Source organism: Triturus cristatus, chromosome 10 (assembly GCF_964204655.1).
Source record: "Triturus cristatus chromosome 10, aTriCri1.1, whole genome shotgun sequence".
Classification (NCBI taxonomy): Eukaryota; Metazoa; Chordata; class Amphibia; order Caudata; family Salamandridae; genus Triturus; species Triturus cristatus.
Genome location: NC_140593.1, coordinates 303,347,377 through 303,373,873, shown reverse-complemented (window position 1 = coordinate 303,373,873; position 26,497 = coordinate 303,347,377). Strand labels below are relative to the sequence as shown.

Below are 26,497 nucleotides of genomic sequence, written 5' to 3'. Positions count from 1 at the left end.
AAAGCAGAAGAAGAAACATGCTAAGAAGTGAATGAAATATAAGAACTAGTGGCCACCATCTCGGGGAGAATCTTCACTCATTGCACAGAAAGGGGAGAATCTTCACTCATTTTCACAGAATAATCATGCAATAGATGGCACAAAACATTGTTAGAACAAAATAAATTAGTTTCTGTTTTAGTAAAGCACACTACTGAGCTATAGAATTTATTGATTGCAAACGATATTTTGTGTCGTTAGAAAATTGTAGAACACGGTCAGTATTGTAAAGGAAACTCACAGTAAAAGAGAATATCTTAAAATTAAGCATCCAACTGCCCTCGTTGAGGGGACAGGAGGAGGGAGAGAAGTAGGTGTCTAGAAGGAGATTTCTTAGTACTCTTCTCCTAAATGATATAAGGGTTTTGTTTAACTATTTCTGCCTGCTGTTGGACAGAACAATGAGCAGCTTCCAAATAATGAAGTGTGTTAACATTTCACTCATGTCTAGGACTATATAGAAAAATAATGAATAGAACCCACAATTACAGAAAGTAACTCTCCAAGGGCAACCTCTGAATATGGATTGTTGTGGAACAGAAAAACATAATGAGAAGATAATCGGCAAGCAGACTCTGCTTTCTAGCTTAATTGGAAACAGAATGTTAGTATCTTTTATAGTTCAGTGGTAATTCCAAATCTGATCCCACATTCAGGCGATACCATCACTACATTTGAGGACAGCAGTGAAGTCATATCTACTGTGAATTTACATCCTGCCGCAAAACGTGTAGTAATAAAGTGTACAGGCACATAAGCAGAAATAGACCCAATGGGAGTATTGCTTGATTTTATAACATGGAATAAATCCATACATACCAGCAAAGGTTGAGAGACTGCTTATTGCTACATCAGTAAAAAGGTACACAATCCCTGTTCATAGTCACGACAAAACATTACCAACATAAAACGTACTGTGGAACGGACAATCCTATCCACCATAAAGAAACTGCAACCAGTCCCAACACCCTCCCCTAACTGTAGGAATAGGCACCAGAGAATCTACTACAACTCCCTAAAGATGTGACAAGGATCAAAGAAGGAAAAATACATTTTATAGATAATGAGCCATTGTCCTACTTGAGAAGGTATCAGATGCATGTAGGTGACTGGAAGAATGTGCACCCCCATAAACAGCATTCTGCACCAAATGAAAAACAAAATCACTACTGAAATGAAGGGAGTATGACTATAACTAGGCATTTAATCACCTAGAGAGGTGGTCTTAAGTAAACACAAATAATGTCTTGTCACACGAGAGGGGCACAGCAAGATCCAGTTGTTCAAAGATAAGCGCTCAGGCTAGGGACACCACGTCTGAACAGTGGCAAATGCTGTAGAGGAAGGCGGCTTTTTGTTCCATTATTTCCAATCTAAATTATTTTCTATGAAGAAACCCCTTCCTCTTACTCCCTCTCCAAGTTTGGTGGTGATCCACTCACCTTCCACCCCAATTAGTACTTTAACTGCAGTAAAACCAAGATAGTTTCCACTGTAGGGGAACAGTAGTATTAGAGTATGACTGCCAACATATTAAGGGGTTTATTTTTGTTCAAAAACTTAGCAAGCCACGTCTTGATCTACCCACTCCCCAGCCTTTGTGTGGGTGTTACAAACTGGGAATTCTCCACAATCGTGACAGAGGAATCCACAGTAGTAATATTAGCCTTCCAGGAATCCTTCCATGAAGTCATAACAGAAATAAATGGAGCCATTTCGGGCAAAAGGGACATTTTAGGAAGAAAACAGCTTTGTGAATTGGGCCCTATGTGTCCATTACGTGATAAGTACTCAAAGAACAATACACTGTCTTAAGGGGCCACTGGAACTAAATCCCAAATCTGTTGCCTAACTCAGAACGTATTCTTTGGTCAGGCAGTTGAAAAAATCATCCAGAAGTATTCCACTTATTGTACCCAACTTTGAAAGCAAGCAGTAAGGAAAGACACTGTCATCCAAGGCCCCAGATTCTACATCAGCTTTCCTCCAACCCAACATGTTTAACTCCACCTTCAGCAGTGACAATGCTAAGGAAGAACACTATTCAAAAACCCTTCCCTCCCTATTGGTGTAATAGAGGTTTAAAAAACTACATGCACACATCACCAGATGAAGACAGTGCCTGCTGTCACCGAATGGATGAGGAACAGCCGACTGAAGCTGAACTCTGACAAGACGTGGGTTCTCATCCTCGGATCCACTCCCTCGGCCTGGGAGGACTCCTGGTGGCCGAACGCACTGGGAACAGCCCCAACACCCACCGACCACGCACGCAACCTAGGGGTCATCCTCGATTCCACCCTCTCCATGACTAAGCAGGTTAACGCCGTCTCTTCCTCATGCTTCAACACCCTCTGCATGCTTCGCAGGATCTACAAGTGGATCCCCACCGAAACGGGAAGAACAGTCACCCAGGCCCTCGTGAGCAGCAGACTGGACTACGGAACCGCCCTCTACGCAGGAGCATTGGCCAAACTCCTGAGACGGCTGCAACGCATCCAGAACGCCTCTGCACACCTGATCCTCCACCTCCCTCGCCCAGCCACATCACACCCCACCTGAGAGACCTGCACTGGCTCCCAGTTAACAAGAGGATAACCTTCAAGCTCCTCACCCACGCACACAAGGCACTCCACAACACCGGACCAGCTTACCTCAACAGATGACTCAGCTTCTACACCCCCACCCGCCAGTTCCGCTCCGCCGCCCTCGCCCTCGCCATAGTCCCCCGCATCCGAAGAGCGACTTCCGGCGGCAGATCGATCTCCCACCTCGCCGCCAAGACCTGGAACACCCTCCCCACCCAACCACCTACGGCAGACCATAGACCTGCTGTCCTTCAGAAGACTCCTCAAGACCTGGGTTTTCGAGCAGTAGCAGCATCTCCCACCCCCCTGCGCCTTGAGACCCTCACGGGTAAGTGGTGCGCTTTACAAATGTTATGATTGATTGTCATGTCAAATATGGAGCTCTCACATTGATGCCAGATGTTCACCCTGCAGCATATGTGTGCTTAATGGAACAAACATTGACACAGATATACAGGTGCATATATCACCCGCCTAAGACATCTACCTAGCCAGAAGGCAAATTTGAAACTACTGAATTTGTAGCGTGAAGCTTACATTCTTCTAACGAATAAAATTATAAATATTGATTAGGGTTACAGATTTGGAAATCGAAATACTTAAACCCATGTAGAAATATGCGATACGATTACAATTAATATTTATACATCTCTACATAACTGTACATACCTTCCATGACCATATAAAGGATCTATTAAAGGCTCATCAACATCTTCAATTTCATTTTTTATGTTTTCAATACCCTAAAAAAGTAATTTAATTCAATTAGCTACAGACCTTTAAAAAATGAGAAATTATAACTTATTAATTTGCCCACTAATAAAATTGATCGCATATTAAAACTACAATTGAAGAATCATAAAAGTGGGGTGATATGCATGTCAGCAATACTGCAGACCATTTTAACCTCAAAACCAGTTTTAGTGTTATTGAGACAACTACACTAACAAACAGGAATCCTGATTTCTGTGAAGCTCATAAGAGCAGACCCAGAGTGCAAGCCAAGACTGCACAATATTAAAGTTATAGAAAAGAGTAACAAGACAGCAAAACACATTTTTTAATGACTGGCATGAAAGGCCTTAGCTCTAAATATGGATGTTTTCAACCTTATATTGCATGAAGTGCAAAAGAATTTAACTAAAGGCGATATGAAATTGTGATTTGGAGGATATATATTGGAAATAAATTTAGCTGGGTGTGATACACAAGACAAAGGTCGATTTATAATAAGGCTTATTTTTGTGTTTTCCACAAGGTAAACTTGAGCACACAGGAAAATATCTTCGTTGCGGTCAACAGCTTCATTAGGAGTGGCACAATAATTGTTCTAGTTTCTAAAAAACAGTGTGTACCTCAAACAAACTCAGAATGTTACAGCTACAGTTTAAGTCATACCCATCAAGATACGGGAAAAAAGCCCCCATATTAATCAGTGCAGTCGATAGTAACAAGTCACAAAACACGGTACATAATGAAAGTGCAGATCTAGGTTACTCTCCCACTGAAATAAAAAATGTAGGAAATCATGAAAACCAATTAAATAAAAAAAGCATGCATATTTCCTGCATAATAAGTAAAACTATGTATCTGCTAACAAACCTTTGTAAGAATGACTGAATACAGAAAAAGTAAAACGCCAAATCTATTCCTCCACATAGGATACTGATCCAACACTGCATCCTTAAATTCGGAAAAACGTTGGAATGTTTTTTTGCTAAGAGGAGAAAAGGGGTGAAAATAAGTTTAGAAAACATTTGAAAAGTTAAACAAACCCTTTAAAAATATACTTCAACAGCATATTATGGTCGATAATTTGTATTTTCTCAGAATATCATATAGAAATAGAACGAGCTGAGTATTTAAAGTTTTCATGTGTTTACTGCTTTTTCGGTCGCATAAGGTTTTTCCATTGAGACTGTAAACAAGCAAAGGTTGGTGCTACGACAAATACCCATTTAACACAGATGGCACCAATGCCATTTCAGAAGCATTCTGTCACTTGCCAGGCTACACTTGCCAGCCAGAATGCATTGTGAAAGACTTGTGCGTTTGCTACAATCACTTGTTTACAATTATCATGGACGTGGATACTCACAGAACAGTAAATCAATTAGAATTTTTGAAACTCAGCTGGCCTTGATTGTATAGAATATTTCCAAAAAATAACCTAGGTTTAAAAAAAAAAAAAAAAACACAACGTAAAGGTAATTAATGTTTCTAAAGACAGTAACACTTGAATTATGTTAGGAGGCAGTGGGCCTGAGCTGTGAGAAACCTTCCATTTGCGTTGAGAAAGCTGCCGCTCGAGTAGAAAATCTACCCGAGTGGCAAGAAAAGAAGCAACACCCTCTTGTGCTGCACATCGTGCCGTTCACGCCGATTTTACAGCATGGGACAAACACCCGGTGCTGAAAATCCACACGAACAGGCCTAGTGGGTAGTAGGGGACAATACACTAAATTGGAGCAGATTATGCACAATGAATATCAGTTTTAAAGAATACAGTATTAAGTTTCATTTCCTCTCATTTTGGCTTCTACTGAGCTTTGACAGAGTTAAAAACAAAGGGTACCTCAAACCCATATTAAAGCCATCATCTGGTTCAATACAGCCAAAATATCATGGTATTGTTTATGTGAGAGGCAAGCAAAGGCACAATTAAGTATCATGCAACGTATTGTTAATCAGGAGACAATTTAACTGGTACAGTACATAAACTTTGTGGAAATAAAGCACACAACTATAGACCATCATGGACAGCTGGACAAAATCAGTTTGAAATATAATGAAGAAAAAAATATTTAATAATCAAAAGGCATAACATTTGACATTAGTATTAGCAATGTTAGAACAATATCACACCATGAAAAATTTGATTTCACATTTTAAAACGTTTAATACACATTTAAAATTCAACATGTATTTTACTTACTGAATTAATGCATGAAATCGCTCAAAGCCAAGCTCCTCAGCAGCAAAGGCAGCTACACAAAAAACACACTTTTCAGCACTGCACTAAGCAATAAAAACACAACACGAACAGCAAGCCAACATCATTTAGCAGGTTAATTTAATGATTTTTCTAGGTCAATACTATAATTGCTACTGTTAGTTATTATGGAAAATCCAGCTACAAACTAATACGTTTACCATGATTTAAAATGATTTAGATGGTAAAGAAGATCATGTGCACACTTAGCACAACATTACATGATGTTGAAACGGTCTCCTAATATTATCTTAAAGTTTTTAAACCGGCACATAATCAGTATGAAAAAAAAGAAAACCCAGTGCCAACATGTTCACCAAGAACACTACAAATGTAAATTTGCCACAATAAGTCAAGTAAAAACACAAATGTTATATATTAGAATACCAACTAACTGAAGATTAACAATCATACCTTAGATACTGTATCAATTTATGAGTAAACCATATTTACTCAGCAAATTCTAAATGTGTATATTGTCTTATGAAAGAAATAGGGGTACTGGAATTTACATGAAAACAATTATTTAGAGTCATAGAATCCTAAAAAGTTTCCAGTTTGTTCAATTTTTATAATTTGACTGACCATAGCCTTATACATTTTAAGTCACTTTATGTGAACGCTGGCAATGTCCTGCAGCTCAAAATGGTTCCAACAGGGTTGAATGTTGAGGAATACATAGTAAATTGAAAGTCTTTACTGTGAAAAGGTTACTCTAAATAACATCTAAGCATCTTCAAAACTATGGAATGGAGAGGGTGTGAATGAGCTGGCAGTGGCATGAGGGATTTTAGGAAGAGAGGTGGCGGTCAAGGTAAGCGCATGGCTAGAGGGCCAATAGCAAGGGCATAGTCTCCCACATATGGTAGCTACCTCGCTAGGACTTTCATTAAGTCTGCTGGTTAGGTAAGGTTAGAAGGTAAGAGAATCCGCTTGATCACACAGGAAAAATATGAGAACTGTGTTTTAACACTAAAAAAAAAAAAAAAAAGAGGGGGGTGGGAAAGGCAAGGGAATGTGACTGAAATAATTAATCGCAACAAGAAAAACAATCAATCAGAAGAACAAAGTGATAACTGCAATATTTGAAAATAAAAAAAATAAAAGAATTTGGCTTACATGACTGATCTTGTCGACTTGTCTCTGCAGAACTTTCAGGGACGCTACCTGATTCTTCAGAGGTTTTTTCTTTCAGGCAGGATACTAAGCAGTACGACTGTGAATTACTAGAGTGAACTATTTCCAAAATGTCAATTAATGTTTGGCAAAGGTTTTTCTTCTGTTCTTCCACTAAAGAGTAGGAAAAAAGAAATAAGAGGATTTTTCCAGTTGGTTAATGTGGAGATTTTGGTACATGATTAACATATGTAAATAGAAATCATCTGTTTACAAAGGCCACTTTTTTTTGCAAGGTAAAGAAGCCCATTCTAGGGAGAACAGTCTATTCACTACTGGCACGTAGACGTTTTGAGGTCGACGGTATTATTATTTCTTTGCTGAAATGTGGTGACAGATTTAATTCAGCAAGAAGTTTCAGAATGATAGCAGTTGTATATTTTAAGTAAATTCTGCATCTTACCCTTTCGGATAGTCTGAAACTTATAAACACCAACTAGCGTACTGAGATAACAGGTCTTGAAAGATTTAACATTAGTAAAGTAGAAACTGGATTTAATTTGTCCAACAATATTAATGTGGTAATAAAGAAATAACGTATACAACAGGTGTAATCCTGCTACAGAAGGTAATACCGGCATTAAACACCTACACCATTGCTAAGGCTTACGATAAATAAAAGTATATTTAAATCTTGTTTTTCGGGGCCCATATAATAGACATGCCATATAAGAGGCACAAGGCATTCACTTACCCATACATTTATGTTTACATTTGCAACAAAGTAAATATATTTTAATTAAAATTAGGCCTAGCTCGAATGAGGGTCAGGGAATGCATGAGGGGGGGGGGAAGGTAGTGTTGGAAGCGCTAGAGGTCTCAGATTGAGATGATATTGGCACTTTCTAACAAATTAAGATCCTCCTACGAATCCACATCCAGTAATGAAACAAAGCGTTGCAACCTGGCTTATAAAGAAACCGGACGTTTACTGGCTAGCTACTAACTCCGAAATAACAGCAGGGCTAGGGACAAGGGCACTCAAATGGCTGGTTTATGGCAGGAAATTGACGAACATGCCAGTCTCTGGGACTGGATGATTCTCCCCAACCTACAAGTTACACTACACAGGGAGAATCGTTAGCCTACAGGTAACTGTCACATGCATTAGGTGGAAAATCACATGACCATAATAGCCCCTAAAAGTCCAGCTGTAGAAAACCCCACAACTTGGAAACAGACTGTCAATTAAGCTCACAAGACTGCCAAGAAATTGGCGGGCATACAAATACAGTGTAGCTTAACTATATTTGTTTAACAGGGAAAATCCATGCACATGTTAAATGGTAAAAGGATAAACTGTTGCGATCAATACCTTGGTGATCCCTCCAGTTTGGCATCTCAGAATTGAAGATAGAGTTCTTTAAAATGAAAGCCTAAAAGTGAAAGAAGCAGAAATATCAGTCATTTAGATCTATATTGATATTAATTTCTAATAATTCTAAAAATCCAATATATTTACTCCATAATGCTTTTTTCCCCACAAACGTAACATGCTGCTATTTATTAATTAAAAAAAAATTAGAATATACGGCATGTTTCTGCTGTTTTGGATTTAAAAATCTACTAGATATAAGGAAAGCTGATTTAGGACCACTCCAGTGGATTCCGAAGACCAACAGTATAATGGTGTACTCAAGAAAAGACACTGATGCGTTCATAAAATCCAACTGACATCTGGAGCATTCCAGTTGGGTACTAATTTTATGGCAATTTAAGGAATGTGAAATTAGGCATCTCTTTTTATTGTCTGTAGCTATCAATAAAGAAATATATCCAAACATTCATGAGCATTGATCCTTTGAATCTCGCATTTTCTAGGACTAGAACAACACAGAATTCCAATATAGCATTTATTTTTTAATTTTAAAACGAGATTTCTTCCTTGGGCAGAATTCTTTTTGTTGGAATATTATGAGGTCCGACTTGAACCCCTGCTTGCAAACCTGTTATAACATACTCACATGAAGACATGGTTGTTGCGTTCACTTATGAGACAGCTGTAGAAATATTACAGATAAAATATGAACAGGTTGGTTTGATATCCCCTGTAAGACAACACCTCTGATTTAAATGCTAACAAGTTTATGCACGTTTGAAAACTAAAAAGGTGTCTCTCGCCTTAGTCATTAGTGAGGAAGTACAGATAGTATTTACAACTGAATGAATAGGAGTTCAATGCTTTCAAGAATCTATTGGGTGGTAGTTGTGAGGAGATAAATATGGAACGCTATAAGTGTGGGGGGGGGGGGGAATAGAAGCATCACATCAAGACTTGAGCCCATTAGAATCTTTGAGTTCTTTTTCACTAATAAATGGCACAAAGGGGAATAACTATACTGCAAAACAATGATAACGTCTAATCAGGATATGATTACAATTTTATGAAAGGGCGAGCAAATAGACTTATTAGGACTTGTGCCTACAGGAAAACTCTTGGTTGCCAATAGAAGTCTGTGTGTCCTATTCCTCAGGACATTTCGTCATGAGAGATACAACTCTTTCCTATGCCCGCATTGGGAAGATAAGCCTCAGAAAGTTAGATTCATACATTGAAATAGTTGCCCGATACCTGTACCATATGGTGATGCGAATCAGATCTTGGTTTTAGAAATAAATCCTAAACCGAACGAGTTGACTGAACAAATAAAAACCATTGTGTGTGAGATCGGAAAGGGCATGACAATTAGAAAACATGAAAGGTGACAGATTAGAACAGACGTATTTACTAACTAATATATCTGTTCTCAGCAGCAGACTATATAGGGCCTGTTACAGGTCGTTGCATTATTTATCGCCCTTGAAAATTAACGAGTGCTAACAATAACACCTTTGATGAGTTTATGGAGAACAACACAAAGCAAAGAATTTGGTGTTTAAAGCTCCAAAATCCGCATGATATGGTAAATACAGTAGGTTTTCCCAAGTTAAAATTGGCAGGTTTGAGCTGCCAACATTTAACGAAGGTTGAGGTATTTTACACATCCAATTAATAGGAGATGTATTAAATACCATCAAACTCGTAATTCCGACCCATGCGTAAACAGGGGTTAACGCATGGTTCGGAATATTAAGAGTAACTCTTAAGCAGGCCCTATATAGTATTTTACACTAATAGGTAAAGCAATATTATGTAATAATATGTAGGCCAATGTAAGGCATGGAGTGATTCCACAACATATTTTTGAAGCTGCAAAACATTAACCTCATGTTATGCTAGCAAATGTAATACATTTGTGTTTTGTTGTACATACCTGAACTGGAGCGATAACTGCACAAGGCCCCCCTTCAAACTGTTCTAATGCAGTTGATTCAGATTCACTAAACACAAATCCTACAAATGAAAAGTATTTGTTGATTATCAAGCTTCTGTTTGAAGAACACATTTTTTCTGGAACATTTTGTCCATCACAAACATGCCGCCAGGTTTAATGAAGGATCACCTTCTAGTTGTGGCCCTGACCTGCTATTCCGTTTTACATTTTATAAGCTTCTGTTTTACAATGTTAGTTTTGGGTTAAAGTGTTTTTCCCCTTCAAACAATGACAGCAAACAAAGCATCAGAAAGCACCATTTCTAAAACTTTTCTGCCATGCAGCCAACAAACGTTTTTACTGTACATTCCAGTGGGCGTTAACTCCCATGTTTACTCATTGAATCTTTGAGGATACATCTTACTAGTGAAAAACAAAACAGATCATGCCTACTCTGAGCTGTTAGTGCCCTTTGACAGTTTTGCTAAAATTGTATGAGCAGCCCAAATCATGAGCTATACAGTATAGCCTATACCAGACCATAACATATCCAGCTTCCCAGCATTATTCTTTGTCAACTTATTCATTAGGTTTATTTTTCTTGTGTGAAGTCATAATTAATACCTGGCTACACAGAAACACTAGGTCTCAGAGAATCGATGGAGTGGAAGGACAGTGATTTTCAGGTTCTATCGAGGAGAGAAATTAAAGTGATGTATGGAACATTTTAGACTGAGAAAATGTGCACACAACATTTCAGGAGCTCTTTTAGTAACATCCCACAGGAAAAAAGGTGCAGAGCCTCTCCACGAGGAATATGGTCACACTCAAAAGAGCTCCACAACCAACCACTCAAACATAGCCTAGCAAACTGTATCTCCAGCCCATCATCATACCAGAACAAGGATCTGCTGGAGTAGAACAAAACAACAACTGACGTACGAAAAAACACACAATGAAGGGCGGCTTTAAACACTGCATTTTGAGCACCAGCTCCATATCTCTCACTCCCTGTGGCAATATTGTATATTTAACCGTGCCACTTGCATTCATCATAGTAGAACATGAGGAGGACATCGCAGGCATCCGTCCACCAGGAAGATACAACCATTAACACGTACCTTGAAGGCGTGACTTCCATCCCGATCACGGGAGACAGAGCAGAAAAGGCCGTAAGACAGAAGACAAACACTTAAGGCAAAAGAATCAGAGTAGTAAATTGTCGACACTACTTACTTGAAACACAATCTGGAGAATGTGCGGTCCCAATGCTCCAACGCTCCTGGCCTATGGTGGGATCCCTGCACCGACACTCAAGTGTAGCCATCTTAGTTTGGGAAAACACCCACCCGATGCCTTCACAGGATCAGAGCAGTCATATCAGGTAACTTCCCTCATAAAAATGAATCACTCGAAGCATTAACAAATATGCAGCACGTGCACCATCTAGTGGGGCTCTCCTCTAACAATTCATCAACTGCTTCAGAAGACTGGTTTATAACCAATATAGAGAACTGCAATCCTAAAGATTGGCTTACTAGTAGTGCTACTGCTACCAAACGGACATGCAGCGTTACACTTCAGCTTTGTATACCCGGACCTATCTATGACTAATGCTCGCTACATCTTCAATTGCAGTAAATGTCAAAACAGAAATTTGCCAGGCAATTATCATTCTTTGAGTCTCTTAAAGGTATTAAGAAGAAAGAGAGAACATTACCTCCTATTGACATGTGGACGGTACCGTTGGACTCGCTAATGCTGAAGCGCAAAAGCAATAAATGATCCATTGTCGGAGTAGAACCGACTAATGTAGATACTAATAAAGAATGGTTTAAAGAAATTCATAGTGATTGGCAATTTTCAACGCGCAACTTCATTAAATGGAGAGCCGGATTAATGACATTGGATTAAGGAAGATTAACTCTGGCATAAAAAAAAAAAGATAGCTAAATTAGAGGACAGGTTTAGAAGAGACAATATTCGGATTTTAGGCATCCCGAAAGAGGAAGAAGGGGCCAATGAGATTATTTTTTTTTTCTTCTTGCCAAAACTCCTCTCCTTAGATTTTTGAACACTTTTAAGAGTTCAGAAGAGCACGCAGGTTCCGCCTAAGACGGCAATCTACATGCAACACACCACGGCTTATAATAACCAGATTACTAAGGCACCAGCACACATGCGAAATACTTCAAACAGTCTTATATCCAGGGAAATCACAGTGAAGTCCTGCCTTCATCAGCAGAAGTATTATACTGACTACAAACCGATAAAGAGGCTCTGCCAAATATGGAGTGGACAATGCACCCCACCTCCCCCAGAGATAGAAAAAAATCTGGGTCACCCCTCAAGCCTTGAAGAACGAACCTACATATAACGCAGGGACTGGACTGCTCTTTCCATCACCAAAATGCTTCTTAACCCAGACAGATCTCAAGTTAGATTTAATAGTGTTACTGTTGGTAGTAAGTGTCGTGGTAATGGCGTAGGCTACCCAACTCGCCAGTCTCGAGTCACAACATCCCTTAGGATGCAGGATATAACACTTTATGAGATACTAAATCCTGACTCATGATCCTACCTCAACATACAGCACAACTTTGGTGCAATATAAACTATCTATCCCATTTCTCTATTCCCAAAACACATATTGGACCTTCCCATCTACCCTCTCCCTGGGATAAGACAAGAATACTCCTCCCTTCCTTCCCCACTTACTGCTGAATTTCGGACATTATGCTGCTCACCCATATCAATATTGTGCGAATTCTAGTCAACATCAGAGCTCCATTTCTTTGGTCCACGAACATCAAACTTCAATGAAAGGAAAAACTTGAATTCACTTTGACAGTGAAAAAACCTAGAATCACATAATCTAAAACAAGATTAGGTGGGTAACGAACCTCCAACATCTGTCTAATATAGGAAAAGAGGAGTGACAATTCTCATCCATGTTGGCTAGGGTCCTGAAAACATGGATAGACCCCCAAGGGCGATATGCCTTTGCCAATCTTACAATACAAGAATAGACTGTAGTAGTGGGATCAGTCTTCGTCACTAACATACAAAAGCATACTTTCTGGCACAAAATCCACATGCTTTTTAACAAATTCAACATCACTAAACTTGTAATCGATGGCGGGGAGGGGGATAGAATATCCCAATCGGTCCAATCCTAGACATAATGGGTAGCCCTGACCTGAGAAACACAAAAGGTCGGGGACACCTACTGGATGTAATGGGGGAAATCAAACTCTTGATCTCTGAGGTCTTCTTCATCCGACATACAGGGACTACATGTTTGTTTCTTTCATGCCCCCATGGGACAGAAAAAAAGAACAGACCACTTTTTGGTGAACAGGGATACAAAATGTTTGTAGCAGTCCTATCGATGTTGGAGTACTATTTGACAATGCCCAGTTCCCAATGCTCTTGGAAATGGAGATCTTACTCTAAAGTCAGAACACAGATAATTATTACCTCTTAATACACACTTCCTGAGAAAAAAACTGAAATTGTTGAATCACTTTAAGGAATACCTGTAGCGTAACAAGTGTACGACTGGCTGCCCCAACCTACTCTGGGCTCCTAGAAAGACATACATGCGACGTCTAATGAGGAGTGATTTGGGGATACTACGGAAAGCTGAGGCAACTAAACTCCAAACTTAGAGGCATAGGTTGCCCCATTATTTTAAACTTCTGAATCCAATCTTAAGAGTCTTGATAGAAACAAAGTATGAGCGGAATACTCGCAGGCTGAGAAAATGTTGGCCTGCATTTGGAGCCATCACCACAAGCATTCTGAAAAAGCCAGCCACCTGCTTGCCCTGCAACTTAAACAGAGGGAAGCCAAGCCAGCAATCCCAGCAATGTGTCACTCCAATTGGCTACTGCTAGCTGAACCTTTATCGATTACTAAAGAATTCCAGGACATCTATTCAACTTTATATATTAGCAACGTCAACAATGACCTCACCAGAGATACAAACTTCTTACAAGGCCTTCAAATCCCCAGACTTCTGAAGGAATGACAGAGACTTTACACAAAGCAATACAAGAGAAGCTGTCAAATTACTGCCCACAGAAATGTAGCCTGGTGAAGACGGGCTACCTATCAAATTCATTAAGCCCACTACCCAGTATGTAGTTTCCCTGCTCAGAAACATCTTCCAAGAAATTAAGTGATTGCGTAATATCTGCCAAGAATTCAATAAAGTACAACTTTATTCGACACCGAAAACTGGCAGCGACCTGCTCAAACTACAGACCTAAATCACTCCAGAGAACGGATAAAAAGTAGCTTGCAAATATTTTAGCACAACGAGATTGATTCACTGAATCCAGGTGGGTTTTGTACTGGAAGGGCATCCAGGAACCACTTTATTACACTCCTGCACCTAATCTGGCTGTCCAAGACCACAACTGAGGAGAGATTGACCCTCTATAAATACTGAAATGGCCTTCAATAGGGTGGAAAGAGTATCTTTTTAGTGTATTGGCAAAAAGGGGTATAGGACCTGCCTTTCTCATCCTAGTCCGACGCCTCTATGATTGACTAACAGCAATGGTGAATGGCAACAACTTCCTATTTGACTCCGTAACAATAACACAAACCACTCAACAAGGCTGCCCAATGTCCTCGCTGCTATTCTCAATAGCAGTAGAGCCCTTGGCTATAGCCATTAGACCATCTACAGGCAGTACGGTGAGCGAGATAAGGTTAATTCTCTGTGGAGAGGTGTGGCTCACTGGTTAGAGGCGGCAGATCCGCAAGCAGAGAATCGGCCAGGGACCAGGGTTCAATTCCCGACGCGGCAGGGTTGTGGACCAGGGTCAAAACGGACTCGATAATTCTCGCCTCGGTACCTACTCTAACCAGGAACACACTCGGCAACTCTGGGCATTAGCTTGCCTCATCTCCACAACGGCCCCCCACATTCGCCGGGGATGCCTGGTTTCACCTTGGAGATACCCAGGAGGGACCATCTCACAGGGATAGCCAGGACGGGTTCCCCAGCGGTCTACAGCGCCACGACGCCTCAGGGCAGCAGTGCGCTTTACAAGACACATACATTTACATTTACATTTACATGAAGACGACATACTGCTTACGGTGTCTAATGCTACCAAAGCAGTGCCTCTCATTACTATCATCACTGAATTTGCAGGCTTCCATGGATACAAAATAAACAGGATGACAAGAGAGGCAATGACATACTCGAAAACGAAAGGTGTGATAAGTGGAATACCATTTAAGTGGATCCCTAAAAGCACAAATATCTGGGAGTACTTGTGAGCAGGTAGCTCCCACGCATGATTACCCGATTGGGAACTCTATTCTAAACCGATAAGCTAAAATACGCATCCTCAGAAAATGGAAATCAAAGATTATCCCTCCACATGCAGAATGTATTATGGCAATGGAAACAGCAGCACACTAACAGCTAATATATAAACATGAAAATCAATTGTAGAAATTGCAATCTATTGGGTCCCTTCCTCAAAACTGTAGTTTTATTAGTTACCTAGGTTAATTTTGTGCATGGAAAAGGACTCAATATCTAGGAGTTTATCTTCCTACAGGTCTTGTGGGTAAAGCAGAATAATGCAACTGAATAACTTACATTCTACTGCCCATGCCTAACAGATAGCTTAATTATACTGCAGGTCTTAAAGGGTTCCGTTAGTAATACAAAATATATTCCCGTAATCAGAAATAGGCTAAGAATTTCCCCAAAAGCCACAAGTTGACTGACGTGCTGCTGGCTGGCGACAAGCTTGCATTCACGTGAGCATGCACGCGCAAACCGCCAGCCTTCAGCAGCACTTTGAAAACTCACCTACTAAAGTCTCTCTGAGCAGCGCATGCGCGCTGAATTATGCAGACCAATAACTGCGCATTACGCCGGCGATGCTTCCGTAAAGCAGCTCGCCTCCGCCGGGTCTTCGGGGACGCAGCTTTCCAGCAAGTAATAAAAGCGGCTTGTTTTAATCGAAGCCAAAGCCCTCTCATTTTATTACCCTGCAGGTTTTATAAGTATTTAGGTGAGTTGGTTTACTTGACAGTAGGCACTTCACGTTTCTAATGCATCTACTCATACCGAGGGTGTGCCTGTTTGCACACGCTTTTTGCAGATATGTAACTGACACATCGATTTGCTCATGATCACACACTTTTCGTAAGCTAGGATAAAAACGTAAGCTTCCAGTTTACATAGCCGACATCCTAACAGCCCCTAGACTGGATGAACAAAAAAACCAAAAAAACTCGTAAACACTTTGTTCTACTGGGCGTGCAGCTTGGATTCCTGTCAGATAGGATCAGGCTCTGTGTAGAGCAGACCGTCCTTTCAGATAGTGGTTAGCACCCCCGGGCCAGCCAGCGTCCGATGGCAGCTGGGCACGTCACGTGCTGATGAAGAGACCCTGGGCGCCTCTCATTCAGCATAGCTGCTGCCACCCCGGGGTTCTAAGGGACGTTGAGGAATAGGAGAGGGAGGGATGTGTGCTTGATTTACCCAGGGCAGGTGAGTGAATGGTAATGGAACGCACATTTCTGTGTGTTTATCTATGTACCCGTTCATGCTTCAGTTAGCATGCTATTGTACTTATGCAGGTTTGTGCATGTGCCTGCTTAACAAAAACAGTTTTTTTGTTGCTGGTTGCAGGCACTAACAGAGCTGCTAATTGGTCATTAAATAGCGTACCTTGAGTTTCAGGGGTTAAATCCGTGTACTGAGATACCATATTGGTGCACCAACGTGCTTGTCGGCTAGTTTGACTGGGCCATGGGGTTAGGTGGGAGGATATATGTTTGTGTATGTGCACGTTGGGCGTGTCTATATGTGCTGTGTGGCTGAGAAGCGCTGAGTGGCAATCATGCTGACCTCTTGCATCAAAGATGCAGGTTCAAATCACAACTCCCTTGACTCAATTGAATTAAGCTGGACATATCACTGTATCGCCTTTGGCCTCGGTCCTTATCTGCACATTTGGCCTCCCCAGAGGAGATTCACTTCATTCGTATGTAGTGTGAGAGTGTGCGTATTGTGGGTCAATATAATGTAAAACAAACATGCAGCTGCAGGATAAGTCGTGCACACTCGCCCACGCCACGCACGATGATGCAGGATGAATTGGCATTTCATTGCCCCCTTACTTTTGAATTTGAAAACGTTTGCTTCTTAGTGCTGCGATGGTGATATTTTAGAAACAGTTAGTTAAATCATGTATTTTTTTCAATATGCAACGAGTGTTATGAATCGGAAGCTGTTGAGTGCAGGGCAGTGGATTTCCCTTGTCTGCTAAGCACAGTCTGCTTTCTTCCCATAGAGACCACTTTACTGCTACCGCGTTTCCATTGCATGTTGAAGGCTGTCTTTGCAAAGATACTGCAGTGCTTCAATGGTGACTTCAATTGGAGTGTTTTAATTCCAACCGAGACATCCTAACAATAAGGCCAACCACTGATATTGTGTTTCAGCTTTTACATAGCGCTTCGTACTACTGACGTGGCCAGAAAGCACTTTGATGGCGATTGGCTAACTGTGAAGCCATTTCGAGTGTACGGTTGGAATGTTGTGGGGTAATTGTATGGTCTTTGCAAGAAGCACTGAGCTTAGTGCATATTGCTCAGGGACATGCTTCATATATGTCGTACTCGTAGTGCTTAATTAAGCATGAGTTGGTGCAGGAATAAGTGAGAACAGATATGGTCAAGTACGCAGATACATGCCTTTTCAAAAGCATTACTTAATTGGAAATAACCCTTTATTAGCATTTATTGCAGAAAAAAAAAAAATTAGATACATATAATATAAGGGATCCTGCAATCCCTGTATAAACTCCTGTCCCTAATTTATTTATAAGCGACAATCTGTGACGTACCCATTTGCCAATTCTAAACAAGCATTGGCATAGCCAATAGTTCTCGCCTTTGGGACCTTATAAGTGTTTAGCCATGCAACACTTGATGTTGTTGCACCAAGGATATTGTGCTGGATAACTAAACACTTATAAGGTCCCAAAAGCGAGACCTATTGGCTATGCCAATGCTGGTTTTCCATATGTTGCTTCCAACCAATCTCCCTTAATCTGTATGATTGTTAAAACACAATAAAAATGATATATACAATTAAAGGAAATCTAGAACATTCAAAAGTGCAGCCTTTGCACTCAATTTCAGATATGCCTTACTGTTTCTGACAGCTTATTGTCCAGACTTGCCTTTGACTTTCACACATGCACTGTATTTCTTGTATATTACATAAAGCATACAACATTGTGATTTGACAACACATTTGGATAATAATTAGGTTTGGAAAAGGGCATGTGTAGAAAAATAGTCTGGTGTACCACACAACACCACCTCATTTGTGGATTTTGGAACTGCCTCTAAATTTAATACATATCATCCAAGTAGATGGCCATCTAGAGACTCTTGTTCAGAACACAGAGTTCAGGCAGCTATTGTTTACTTTTTCATACTAGAGCCCATTCTCTCAGTTTCTTGTATATAAACCTATAATACTGTATACAGTACAAGAACTGGGGGAGCTGGCATATAGGTCCATAAGTCAGTGACTGTGAATGCTTATAAAAGGGAGAAATGTACAATAATGGAACAGTACCAATATTATGTTAGGGTACAAGGGTCTCTACTGCATCAAGATGGATAAATCAGAAAAAGACAAATCAATAAAGGACACCTTAGGATGGCATTAGCCTTAGAAATGAACAACGTTCAGCTGTGTGATAGCATCAGTTTTTATTTTTCAAGTACAGAAATCAGAATCCGGTGCATACCCTGAGTCCATCTGCTGAAGATGGTGTCCATGCTGGTCTGTTTGCCCCATACAAGATGAACAAGTGCTTCATTCTCTTCAGCCATGACAATCAATTAACTCTGTGGCCTCCGTTGCTGAAAATAGGCGGTGGAAAGTCCTGCAATTGTTCTCTTCGCTTGGATGTTTTGCCACAGTAGAGGAACTCAGGAGGTGAGACGAAACCTTAACACAATTTAACAAAAACACTTAAATTAGTGCCTGCCAGTGAAAAACACCGAAACGACTGCCAAATACTACATAATTTCTGCCCCCCCCCCCCCCCCCAATGGACATTGCACTTCAATATATAAATTGCAAACACTTTCACAAAATCTTAATATTCAAAATGAGAAATCTTAAAACAGTTTTGAACACCTTCATAAGAATTTGAGAACAAGCTTTGGTATAAGCCAACGGTGAGCATTCACTTTTATTGTAGACTTTGTTAGGACTGTTCAAACAGCTTTTGCTATTTGCCACAGCTTACGTCATTAGCAGCAAAAACAGGGGCTTTCAGGTCAGCCCTCTTCACCCCTTGGTTGATTTGGGTTAGACCCTTCGGTCCCTGCTTGAACCAAGTATAAATTACACTTTGGCATGGTCCAGAGGAGTATTTCAAGCTTAACATAAGCTATTTGTTATCAGGTTTGCTAGTCCGCCAGCCTAAGCAGTGTCTCCCACTAGAGTGTAATGCCTATGACAAAACAACTTTGTAATGCAATGGAGGTAGATTTGCACCCCTAAAAGTGTTCCCAAACTCCTGTTGATCCGGCACCATTAGTGATTTAGAACCATGATGTGCTTTTAGGTCTCGGCTAGCGAAGGCTGCGCTTGCGCAGCCTCGCTCGCGAGATTTAATGACTTGGAGAAGAGGGGCTTGAACCCGCCCCTCTTCTCTCCTCTTCTCCATTGGCTGGCCTCTTAAATGCTGGTCAGCCATTGAAGAAGAGGTTCGTCTCTCCAAACAAGCCCTGTCTCTTTGCGATTCGGGGGCGTGTTTTTTGTCGATTTTTCTCTGGGCGTGTTGTTCGAGAAAAACACGCCCCCGAATCCGAAAACGCCGCTGCTTTTCTCCGAGGCATTTCTGCTTTCACCTCGGAGAAAGGCAGTGGTGTGCTTGTTTTCTTCTGGGAGTAAGCCTCTCTGTATTCAGATGCTGCCTGTGTGCCGGTTTTCTGCCTCGCCGTGTGCTGGAATCCAGAGTTCGTCCCTCGGGGTCGCGTTCACATCCTTCCCCGTTCCTGAATGGGTGACGTAACCGGCGCTCATGTAAGGCGCTACTAATCTCCCCGTGCCGAGATGTGTAATGATAAAACGGTGCTATGCGGCGCGCTCCAACACCTTCCGGTCGAGTTCACGCTATATCATTGCTTTGTCCGTCGGCTAGACTGCAGACTTTTGTGCTGGAGACCGGAGTTCGTACCTCGGGGTAGCGTCCACATCCTTCCCTGTGTCTGAATGTGTAACGTGACCGGCGCTCATGTAAAGCGCTACAAATCTCCCCATGCCGAAATGTGTAAGGTAAATACGGTGCTATGTAAAGCGCTCCAATACCTTCCGGGCGAGTTCGCGCCATATAAATATATAACTCTGCCAGCTGGTGCTTTCGTTCTACTGCTGCCTACATCGGGAGAATAAAGGGGGTTAAGAGTGCTGGTTAAGTGTTGTGTTGAGGGTCGCGTCCACATCCTTCCCCGAATGTGTAACGTAACCGGCACTCATGTAAGGCGCTCCAAATCTCCCCATGCCTGAATGTGTAATGTAAATACGGGGTTATGTAAAGCGCTCCAATAACTTCCGGGCGACTTTGCGCCATATAAATATATAACTCTGCCATCTGGTGCTTTCGTTCTACTGCTGCCTACATCGGGAGAATAAAGGGGGTTAAGAGTGCTGGTTAAGTGTTGTGTTGAAGATTTGTGGTGGGGGTTATGAGCACTGCCAATAGCTCTAACTTTAACAATGCCGAGACCATTGCATTGTAAATGCTTGTTCCTCTTATAAGTGTTTCACTGTTCCTGCTGATGTTGCACCAAGAGCGACTTTGCACCTTTATTAAATTTTGGTCGCTAATGTTGAACCACAATGCTTACTTTGCACCCAGGGTGATTTGCTCCAAATGTGTTTTTTGCCCCTAGACGTCTGCGAAGCTCGTGTGAATGTTGCACCACTGGTAATTTTTCTCCACAATACTGCCTACTTTGCACCAATATGGATTTTGCACCTGCAAATCAGGTTGAACGTAAACCTGGTCAACTAAATGGATCCTAATAAGATGTAAGGAAAGGCCTCTTTTTGCATGATCACGCCCAACGTTTTGGACTGATGCTGCTGGTTTTTCTCTCTCTTGATAACTTTATTTCGGTCAAAGACCATAAAAGTGCAAATAAAATACATACAGAGCACAAGAGATTAAAACAATACAAAACAATTGTTAAGATCAAAAATTAAACTCAAAAGTTATCAGAAGAAAAAATAGAAACAACCATACTCAATCACATATGTTATACAAAGATTTGCCTTCTGCGCCACATGCCATGTAGGAAGCGGGATACAGAAAGGACAACAAGGGGATGAGTATCGAAAGTTAATACCCGACTGGCCTGCACACAATGGCGAAATCCAGAGTTCCTACATAGTGGGATTAACCAACATTTCCTTATTTTAACATATGCAGGACAAAAAAACATAACGTGGGGAACGTCTTCACGTTTATGGTTACATACAGGGCAAACTTCCCCATCTGATTTGGACCATTTAGAGGTAAAAGACCTAATGGGCAGGCTACCATACCTTAGTTGGAGATACAACTTCCTCGCTAGGGGAGGTTGTATTGCATCTAGGAATTCCTCGAATCGGAGTTCCATTTTTACTAGGAGGAACTCAGCAGACAGCCTGCCCAGGGCTACCGATGTTTGCAGGGCTAACAGATTCTGCCTCCTCAACTGGGTTTGTAATTCCAATTTCGGCAACCCCGGACAAGACAGCTCAGGTGTCTCCCAAAGTTGTGGGATACCTACCCGCTTACTAAGAGCCCTAATATGGAGCAACCATGGGATGTTTTTACTTTTTAGCAAGGGCCAAATCTCCAAAAACTCTGCTCTATAGGGAGCCAATTCAGGGACAGACCACAGCCTCTTCCAATAGAGCATAGGTCTTGCAGCTACAAGCTCCTCTATCGACTCCAGCCCCAGATCGAATCGCAGAGGAATGAGTGGTGTGCTTAGAGGTAATCCTACCAAATTCCTCCACCCTCAATAGATTAGATGTTTTTTTATGGCCCCAAAATTCAGCGCCGTAGATGGAGGCCATTCTAGCTTGAAGTCGATAGATTTCAAGGGCCGGGGCAACCGGTTTAAGATCAGATATTCTACGAACTTTGCTAATGCCCCCAATTATTTGTGTTAGCTTGAGGGCAGATTTGGAAATTTAAAAGCCCCAATCAAAATTCTCCGTTATGGTTATGCCAAGGTAAACAAAGGTATTGACCCTCTCCAGGGAAATACCATTGAGGACAGGGTTCGGGCGTGTTTGCCTCAGGGGATTGAAGATCATAAACTTGGTTTTATCCATGTTAATCTCCAATCCCCGCGAAGCACAGAACGCCGCGAAGCCGTCCAGAATGCGCCGAATGCCCGATGATGTTTTGGATAACAACAGAGTGTCATCCGCAAACATCAGAGCGGACACTCTCCCGGTCGCTAGTCTAGGAGCATCATTGTCTATTATACCAGACAAATGATCTACAAGACCATTGATATACAGACTAAATTGTGTTGGGGCCAAAACGCAACCCTGGAGTACTCCCTTCAGAACAGGGAAACGTTTTGAAAGGTCCACATGCCTCCCACACCTAACCCAGGCATAATTACCAGTATGTAGTCTAATTAGTACGGCCAAGAGGTAGGGTAGGAGACCCAGATCTGTCAGGACCTTCCACAGCTTATCACTGGGCACAAGATCGAAAGCAGCCCGCAGGTCAACAAAGACAAGGTAGAGGCTGCCACCCTCCACACTTGCCGTTTTCCAAAATAAAACCTGCAGGCAAAATATTTGGTCCAGGGTGGAAATGCCTGACCTAAAACCAGCCTGGATGATTGTCAATACTTCATTCTCCTCCATCCGACCCAAAATCCGATCCAAAATAATCCTGCCCATTAGTTTTTGAGTTGTATCTATAAGGCTAATGGGCCTATAGTTGGATGGGGATAACGGACAACCTTTCTTATAAATGGGAACGATCTCAGCTCCGAGCCATGTCCCCGGCAAATCAGTCCCCGATAGAATCTCATTGAACAAGACAACCAAATATGGGGCCCATATTTTGGGCTGGGTACGAAATAGGTCTCCTGGCAGTTTGTCCAAACCAGGGGCCTTATTGGGAGATAACCTTCCTATTGCTAACTCAACCTCCTTCAGGGTAATAGCCTCGTGCCATTGAAGATGGCACATTTCCCCAACCTCATTATGTTCCCTCCTCCGCCGGCCGCCCAAGGCCCCCACCAATCGATACTCATGGCGGGAGCCCGGGGAGGCCGGCGGGTGAGGCACCCCGTCCCCCCCATGTTCCAAAACAGCCAACCCCATCAATCCTGATTCCTTAGGGAGTTTACTACTTGGGTCTGATATAATCTCCAATTCGACGCTAGCATATAGAGCTTCAAAGTGTGCCTCCCACACTGTGGATGCTATATTAGGGGCGCATACCCGGTCGCCCCCGCTAGTGCCTGTAGCAACAATGGCCCAAAAGGATTTGATGTCCCTGCGCTTAAGTGCAGATCCGAGCTCCTCCCACATCTTATCCTCCTAATCCTTCTTACCCCCTATAATTGCTTTTTTATAGATAAGTCGAGAATTCTTTATACCTACTTTATCTTGGGCTTTAATTGATGCTAATAGCTCTTTTTTTGCCTTTCTACAGACGGCATCGTACCAGGGGTGTGTCTTAGCCCGTGGTGGGTTTACCACAACGCGGAGCAAAGCACATCCACTAGCTCGTCTGCCAATTGCTTGTGAATTTTCATATATATTATATATTTTAGCCAGTTTAGTGGGGGACTCCTGTAGATATGACCATTTTACCCTACGTCTATTGTTAGCCATAATGAAGGGCGGGATTACACTAGTTGCTTCGGGCACCAAATTTGTCAGCCCAAAACTTCCAGCTTTCAATGTTAGTACGAGGGCATTGTGGTCACTATCATATCTTGGTACCACCCTGAAGTCCAGCAGCCTATCCCAATATTTTACTTCCATCATTATATAATCGATGATGGAAGTTTGGCATAGCCTGTTAAACGTAGCTGTCCCGGGTCTATCAGGCTCCACCCGCCCATTGCACGCCTGCATTGACATTGTGAGAGAATGATTGTAATTGTAGGACCAATGGGGACCATGCCTTAACAGGGGGGAATCTGTGGATCAGGAACATGCCAGAACTGATCATCATCCTGTTCACCCTGCTCTGTACTCGCCAGGGGCTCAAACTGGCAATTGAAGTCCCTCCAATGACCAAAACCGTTGTTGGGTCAAGTGACTGTATAAAATTTTTTAGTGCATCCTATGCAACAGACTCCCGCCCACTCTTAACTGGTCTTGAATAAATATTCAGTATAGCCACCTGGGGCCTATTGTCTGGGGTTAGAAGTACACATTGGACGTCTGGGGAGTTGGTAGGCATTTGTACAGCCCTGACACCCAAGTACGTAGCCACCCATATTGTAAGCCCACCCAATGGTCTCCCCCTACCCCCTGTTGTAGCCAGGATATCAAAGGTGGCAAAACCAGACACAGCGCTCTTCTCCAAAGCTCAGGTTTCCTGCATTAAACAGATATCGTGCAAAGCCATGAAGGAACCCCACTCGGGCAACAGCAATTTATTTTTCAGCCCAGCCACATTCCAGGACAACATTTTTATGTTACCATCAGGACTCACAGGATCGGATGGTGATTGTTCCATGCCTGGGCGAATCCCGACACCTGGAATTAGATTTCTAGGCTCAGATATCCTTTCCTTGGTCTCACCACAAAGTGGTGGATCATTAGGGGCACTAGACTCCACAAGTTGTTTTGGTGCCCCCAATTGCATCCCATCTTCGGGGATACGAAGATGGAAAATGTAGTAATGAACTCAAAGCTGGTAGATATATTTAAGAGGTATTTATTGGAAAGATCATATATCCAATAGATGAACCCCACCAGGAGCAGCCAGCATGCTGCTCAGCCCCATGATAACTGTGGCATTTCTCAACCAGCACCCAACATTCCGTAGTGCATCACAGTACATAGGCATTCTACAAGAAGAGCAAGGGGTGAATAAAGGCATAGATGGAAATGTACAATAAGCAGGATACAACATACCTCCTTTTCTCCCATCACAACAATATACAATGAAACTCAAGGAATGGGAAAATAATGATCTTTACCTACTGACACACCCACTGGTCAGACAGGTGCGACAGGAGGCAACAGACAGCAGAAGGGTAAAATATAATGTTAAGCAACTGGACTTGAAAATGATAAAAACTCAGTTATACAGAGAAGAGAATGAATAACCAAATAAAATTGACTCATTCCTTCCCTGTATGCAACGATGTAAAAAAACAAGACTAGATAAGCGAAAAACTCATATAATAGACTTGAAACTAGATTGAACTGCTATCCCACCAAGGGAATACTGCAAAATTGAAACTGAGACTTTTGAGAATGTACAAACTGGAAAACCTTGAGCAGAAAACCTTGACAAACGTTCCCAAATTGACATACATTGAAATGTGCAGTCCCAGCTAGGGAGAACTGCACAAATAGAAATTGAAAACATCGAATAGTTTAACTTTGCAATACCTCGTGAAAATACTGGGCAAATTGAAATCAAGTAATGTTGCACAAATTCAAATTGAGAAAAATAGAGTAATTGAACCTTGTAAACCTTACAAGGGAATGTTGCACAAATTGAAAATAGAGGATAAAGGCATACACGAGAATAAACAGTATGTAATAGATCTTTTGAAAACGTGTAACTTTGAGAAAGAGCAAACCCAGGCAAGCTCAAGCAGAGGTCACTTGACATGCACAAGTTGAGAAAAGAGAAAAAAAAAAAAAAAAAAAAAAAAAAAGGAGGATCGAGTAATGTGTAACCTGGACAACCTCATGTAAAGGTACACCATTGAATTAGAGCGAAATTACACGCATGCAATCTTGCAAGAAATAATTGAGAAAACAGTAACAACAAAACTTATAAAAGGCACAACCAAAATGCACAAAGCGAAACACGCCCAAATACAATTTGTGATAACATTTGACCTGAAACGTAAAACCAAGTCCAGGCCTGCATGTAAATTTAAAAAAAATAGAACAAAAGAGTAACACTAGAACAATGTGCAGTGAAATTTGAAACCATACATAATCAATTAATAGCATTTTAAAATTGAGGAGTACCACACCACACTGCACATAGTGAAGCATTGAAGTCTAAAGTAGATACAGTTAACAAGAAACATCACGGCAGGAAAACAAGTCTTTGACATAGTGCTAGAACATGAGGTAAACAGATGTAGAACTTGTGCTCAACAATACAGTGTCCATGTAGAGTTGATAGAGCAGCTACAGATGTGTGGCAGAA

The 26,497-nt window shown here is 41.5% G+C and overlaps 1 protein-coding gene across 3 annotated transcripts in view; it reads right to left on the bottom strand.

The window, feature by feature from the left end:
* Window positions 1–26,497, bottom strand: part of MINDY3 (MINDY lysine 48 deubiquitinase 3) — a 256,241-nt gene that overhangs the window by 193,315 nt on the left and 36,429 nt on the right. For all 3 annotated transcript variants that reach the window (XM_085631243.1, XM_085631242.1, XM_085631241.1), the window contains exons 2-8: window positions 18,857–19,059; window positions 10,050–10,129; window positions 8,111–8,171; window positions 6,739–6,909; window positions 5,563–5,614; window positions 4,230–4,344; window positions 3,297–3,370 (exon numbers count right to left, since the gene is read on the bottom strand). In XM_085631243.1, coding sequence (XP_085487369.1) covers window positions 3,297–3,370; window positions 4,230–4,344; window positions 5,563–5,614; window positions 6,739–6,909; window positions 8,111–8,171; window positions 10,050–10,129; window positions 18,857–18,941 — 638 coding nt within the window. In that variant the 5' untranslated portion in view covers window positions 18,942–19,059. The remainder of the gene's footprint in view (window positions 1–3,296; window positions 3,371–4,229; window positions 4,345–5,562; window positions 5,615–6,738; window positions 6,910–8,110; window positions 8,172–10,049; window positions 10,130–18,856; window positions 19,060–26,497) is intronic.